The sequence below is a fragment of the Odontomachus brunneus genome, unplaced genomic scaffold (genome assembly GCF_010583005.1).
Source record: "Odontomachus brunneus isolate Ranch 3 - 2012 unplaced genomic scaffold, Obru_v1 Obru_scaffold_106, whole genome shotgun sequence".
Classification (NCBI taxonomy): Eukaryota; Metazoa; Arthropoda; class Insecta; order Hymenoptera; family Formicidae; genus Odontomachus; species Odontomachus brunneus.
The window spans coordinates 519,577-525,576 of NW_022639556.1; the positions used below are offsets into that span (position 1 = coordinate 519,577).

General features: G+C 51.5%; 1 protein-coding gene across 2 annotated transcripts in view; it reads right to left on the reverse strand.

Moving 5' to 3' along the window:
• LOC116849111 (synaptic vesicle membrane protein VAT-1 homolog-like) overlaps positions 1-5,402 on the reverse strand; it is a 33,131-nt gene extending 27,729 nt beyond the window's left edge. Inside the window, exons 1-2 of one of the 2 annotated variants that reach the window (XM_032825937.1) lie at positions 5,250-5,402; positions 4,616-5,005 (exon numbers count right to left, since the gene is read on the reverse strand). In XM_032825937.1, the coding sequence (XP_032681828.1) occupies positions 4,616-4,935 (320 nt within the window). In that variant the 5' untranslated portion in view covers positions 4,936-5,005; positions 5,250-5,402. Of the gene's footprint in view, positions 1-4,615 lie in introns of both variants that reach the window. The other variant, XM_032825936.1, reaches the window with a different exon arrangement.
• Positions 5,403-6,000: the final 598 nt, after the last annotated feature.

A 6,000-nucleotide genomic window follows, 5' to 3' on the forward strand; every position in this document is an offset into this window, starting at 1 on the left:
AACGCCCAGGATACGTCGTTTCGCGAGCAGACCGGTAACTGAAAGATTAATTAGTCGCGCTGATGCGAACGACGATACGACGGGGCGTGACTTCGCCCCGAGTTGTCGAAGTATTTTTCTGGATCGATGTAAAGACGGTGTATATTACGAGAGGTAATTTCGTGTGATTCATCCGGTGCTACATACGCACCGATAGATCTATGGGATGTCCGTATTGATCGAACCACACCCGTATTTCCTACACCCTCTACCCTCCTCCCTTCCTCCCTCCCACCGCCGCACGCACGCGGATGTCAACGTAAATGCGTGCGCACAGAAATCGACGTAATCGCTTGTAACCGAGAAACTTGGAAATCGCGGGACGAATTTACTCGCAATTTCAAATCGCGCCTCCTCTCCCAAAATCCAATATTTCAAGATGAGTTATCGGTAAAATCGCGCGAACGGGAGTGTAAAATTAATAATAAGTCGACCTGCTGGAAATTTCTTCGACGTCACCGGCGGTGATCGTCGAACGGATTGCCAATAATGCAACGAGCGCGTCCGCACTTCAAATCTGGACCTGACGTTAATAGCTGATGCAAGAGGCACTTGTACACTTTACGATTTTCCCGCGAACGCCATTACAGTCGTAACGTCATTGAAGCCGGTGCACTCGAGATAAACGCGACATGGGAAACCAAAGATGAAAAAGGGAAAATGAGGAAGGGAATTCGATAAAGCAACGTTGTTATCGTAAACACGATTAAACGGCTCTTCAAGTATTCGAAAACCCAACAAAAATGAGGGAAGGGGGAATCCCGAGAATGAAACTTGAGATTCCAAGAGCCCGAGAATCTGAAAAGCCACGGACTCAAAGACTGGTATCGCAGGACTTAAAAATCCAAGGACCCCAGGAACTCAAACTCGCGAGAATCCCGCTGGAGAATCGCGCGAGGGAAAATTCTCCCGCACCGCCCAGCCCCTCGCCCAGTAGCTTCGCGATTGTGTAACGTATGCAGGAGTTAAGTCCACATATACGCCTATGGTCTATGCATAAATAGACGCGCGGCGAACGGGTCGGCGAGATTTATGTGGGTGGATATAGAACGGCGCGGAAATTCCGGGCGTATTCGGGAACTTATGCGGCGAAAGCTCGCGCGTTTTCGCCGGGAGCGCGTTTAATGAAAGACACCATTGTATCTGTCCCGTCGAGAGTTTATCATGCTAATGAGGTCTTAATATCGCGTTATGGGAAACTTTGAACGGATACCATTCAACGGACGCGATACACACCGTGATCTCCGCGTTTCTCCCGTCCCGTTCTTTCTCCCGTGCTTTAAGGCGTTTCCACTTGCCTTTCATCGCGCACGCTTCCTTCTTTTTCTCTTTCTCTCTATCTCCCTCTCTCTCACTCCTACCGCTTCCAATTTCTTACAGAGACGCCTTGGAAAGAGGGCTACTCGCGAGACATAAAAAGAGGCTACGCAATAACGGGTGAACTGGTGAAACAATACCGTATTTATTCGTCCTCGTTGCTCGTCGAAGGAGAAAAAAAAAAGAAAAGAAGAAAGTAAGAAGAAGCGATCGAATAAACGAGAGGACGCACGTTATCCCGTGTTCTCGGACTCGCGTTTAAGTTACCCGAAGGATCGGGGCGGATTCTCTTCTCTTTTACGCACGGGGAGCCCCCCTCTCTCCTCCCTCTCCTCCCTTTTCACGTTCCCTCTCTTTTCCGTCCGCCCTTACGTTGTGTTGTGTCAAAGGTATCTATTATATACAGAATAAGGCGGTTCATTGGGACCGCTCCGGTTTCACGCTACCAGTTTCTCCGCCGACACGAACGTAAGAATTGTTTTATTCAGGAGCAATCGTCCGGTTTCCTCCAGCGAGCGTACACTCTGCGCGAGCAATCAAGAGAAGAAACATACGCGAAAGAAGCATCCCGGGAAAGCGAGCGCGATCATCTCTCGTGCAAGTGAATCTTGGAGCGAGCACGGAGCCGAGAGGTCGATTTCCCGACGACGCGACGAATTGAACTTCCACGGAAGCTTCTCTTTCCCCTCCCTTCCCTGCCCCGCCGCGGTCCAATTCATTATCGAACATATCTCGAAGAGGAATTTACTTACCTTCGGTGAGTAACGCCTAGCTCGAAAGTCGTCTCTACGATAAGATCAAGTGAGAAAACGTAGCGACGAGTCGTACGGTGACTTAAAAAAGGGGAACGTTTCGTGTCGTTTAGGCGCTCCAGTGCGCGGCGATATACGCGCTTTTAATACCGTTCCCACTTTCGAGCGCGACATCTTAAATTCGACGTTTCCTGCGACGGATAACCCTTTCGCCACAAAGAGCGAGCATATGTGTACACTCGAGTGGAGCTCACGCTCACATGCGTAAACGCGCGCTCGACTAAAATGGAGAGAGCTTCGGGGCCCCGCCAACGGCAAAGACAAATTCGGCGCGGGAACGCTCTGATGAGCGCTGTTGTTTATGCAATTATAACAAAAGCCACGCGGCGAACGTCATCGTAAATTGAACACGCTTTCTTTGCCTGCGTCGCGCGAGTATCTGCACGCGTTCGCAAATTATGATTCAAATTAGAAATTTGCGCTTCATTAAGCGGGCCTCTCTCCTTTCTCTGTTTCTCTCAGTTCTCGTGGAGAAACCTCCGCCCGAACTTCGTCGCGACGAAGACTGTTAACCCCGGCGTTTGAGAATTTGTTGCTAACTCGTACACGTACACACATAAATGCATACATATGCGCGCGCGCGCGCGCACAGTAACCGTCGAAATGACGACTGAAACGACACTTTATTTAGCCGTGTCTGTCCCGCGGAACGCGTGTGCGCGCGGCTTAACGAACGTCTGCAGCGGGGCAGACAAATTTATTCGTGCCGGCATTGGCAGCGTGATATCTTTCTATGGGGGCTATTTTCTCATCAATCCCAATAGCTTTTATAAAACGTGACTCACGCGTGAAAAGGTCCGCGCGCCTTTAGCGAATCCGACGCTCGCAATGTGCCCCGTGTGTCGTCTCATGTGCGCGAGACCATCGTCTCTGCCGGCTATGTCGAGATAGAGCTCTCTCTCTCTCTCTCTCTCTCTCTCTCTCTATCTCTCTCTCTCTCTCTTGCTCAGGATGCACACGGCGCAAACGATTCGTGAAAGTCGTGATATTCCTTTTTCTCTACTCTCGCGTTATGTTCCTGGTTTTTTTGTTGCGTCGCGACGCGCTCTTAATAAATAGCTGGTCAAGAGCGTCATGATTTATGAACCGGCGGCGACGCCCGAGTTTCGGAAATTGATTAATCGATTACTGATTTGAGAAAAAGAGAGAGAAAGAGTCAGGTACATATACGAGCGCAAGCAAGAGACGGGACGCAGAAGGACGTTAAAAGGCAGGGCGAAATTGCGAATTCCGCGGGAGCGTAAAAAACGGCCGTTAACGAATCGCTATCGACGCGATTGTTTTGCACTGCGAGATCCAATGACACGAGTGTATCTCGCGAGCGATTACTAAGCGTCGCCAACTTTTTTAATCGCCAACTTTTCCGACTGTTTATCGTCGCGAGTGATTAACAGCGGTGCTCGCCGCTCGGCATTCGCGATGAGAACAGAGAGAAACGATCTTGGCGTGTTCGCGCTACTAAAGTTTCCTTTCAATCGCGCAACAATTTCGAACCGACGAGGCGACGACGTAGATCGACTAAACGCATTCATTTTCCTTCATTCGGTTAATTAGTCGGTGCCTGCTGCCACGCCACCCGCATACCCCCGCGAGGAATTCGACAGTTGTCGCGGTGGGAAAGCAGAAAGCCGAACATTTTCGAGGATTAACGTTGATAGAGCCCGACAATGGAACGGAAGTCGTCTCATTCTCCCGATGCTGATCGTCTCGGCGCTCCGCGATATAAAGCAACGCGTGTGTACCAAAATGTGCATCACGGAGGAGGGCTAACCGCGACGTGCCGCACCCTGCACGTATTTCCGTTGAGAGAGAAGGGTCCGAAGGTCGATATACCCGCCGCTCGTTTAACTCCGAATACGACTCTGCGGTCCCGAGTTTTATTTACACGCCACGGACAAAAGCGCGATAAGAACATGAGTATCGATACGAGAGAATGGATATCGGTGTGGAGAACGTAAAAATAAATAAAATTTCACGTACTTTCGTGCGCACATCTGACGACATGGCCAGTTTCTCGTATCCTTTTCTTTCAATTGTACAAATCATAAGTATTACGAGAAGGTCACCGCGGAATGACACATTTTAAATGGAAAACATAGCTTGTTGCTGTTATGCCCGTTTCCATCGACGATTAAACCTTAATCTAAGTTTAAGCTCTGTTCAGATAAATGGCCATTATTCTTATTGGACATTCAATGAAATCTTAAATGGAATTTAAGTCTTTGTCTAAATAGAGTTTAAATACTGACTAAGGTTCGGTCGACGTTGGTAGAGACAGAACAAAGACATACAAAAATGTTCAGGCTTAAAAACAGGCCGGTAAAAACAGGAAAGTATCTCGCTAGCATTGAACGCACATATAACGTGGATCTTTCAGCTTTCGGGGCGGCTTGCTTGTAGCAAGTCGACGCGAAAGAAGGAGCCTGAATATACAAATAATTACTCACCAGGCTTTGACGCGTATGAGGACCTCTCCCTCACCAAGGGTGGGTTCCGGCTTCCTCAGGGCCTTGACACTTTTCAGACCGCCGAAACCGTTGAGCACGATCGCTCGCATGTCCTTCGGCTCCGGCGTGGGCTTCTCCTCGCCGTTCTCCTTTGGCTTCTCGCCGTCGCCATTCTCCTCGACCTTCTTCTCGTCCTCCTTACACTCCTTCGTCGGCTCTTCCTTGTCCGGCTTAGCCGGCGGCGGCGTCGCCGCTGTCGTTTCCTGTGGCGGCTTCTCGCCCTCGGCGCTCGGGCTGGTCTCGTTCTTGTCCTCTGCCATCTTTACGCCGTCCTCCTCTCAGGCGCTCTGAAACTCTCGCCGAGCTTTCGCGACGTCCTTTGCCGCGGGACTGAAGAGGTAGCCCGGATGCCGCGCGGCGGGGATACGTCAAGAAAGGGAGCGTTTACCGTCTGCGTTCGCGGAGCGACCGACGGACGAAACGGAGAGAGAGATAGATACAGAGAAGGAGAAAAGAGAGAAAGAGAAGACAGAAGACAGAGAGAGAGAGAGAGAAAGGAGGGGGAGAAAGTGCCCGTGTGAGTAATCTCTCTCGGCTTCGCACGGTATGTAGTTTACGATCGCAGCGTACGCACTCCACGGAAGCCGCCGTCGTTCTGCTCCGAGATTCTGCGCCACTGTGCCGAGAGAGCCGCTGCTCCGCTCCGCTTGTGCCGGCCGGCCGGTAACGCGCGCGCGGTGTTGCCGTTGCTTAGCAACCGCGCGCCCCTGCCGTTCGGCCAATCGCGCGAATTCCCCGCCGTCATTTGCCACGTTCGCGTCGCACCGTGTCGGGACGCGCGCGCAGCCCGGCAGGTGCCGCGCCGGAGGGTCGCGCCACGTCGATTCTTCGCCCCGGCGAAGTAGTCCTCCCGTCTAGTCCTATCTCCGTTACCCCACCCGCGTCCCACAGATATCTCGCGTACTATAACCTAAAAATTTGAAAATACCGACTCTCTCTCTCCTTCCCTTTCTCTTTCTCTCTCTCTCTCTTTCTCTCTGCCTCCGCACTTCGAGCCGGACTATCGATCCCCGGCGCGATGGATGTACGCTCGATGCCGCGCGCTCGCTGTAATTACAAATTGCACCGAGCGATATTGCGAGGCGCCGTCCGATCTTGATGACGCGACCATGCAATTGTTCCTATGAATAATCGAAGGAAAGGGGAGAACGTAATGCACGTAGGGTTCCACCGGTCGACATGCTCGTCTCGTGGACAGAAGTCTCCTTCTCGTCTCGAGCGAATCGTACGGGCTCCTCCTTAATGAGTTTTTACAGCGGCTGACTCAGCGGACCGCAGTCTATATTGCAATTTTGGGCGTGACGCCGCGCAGCCACCGTGAGTCC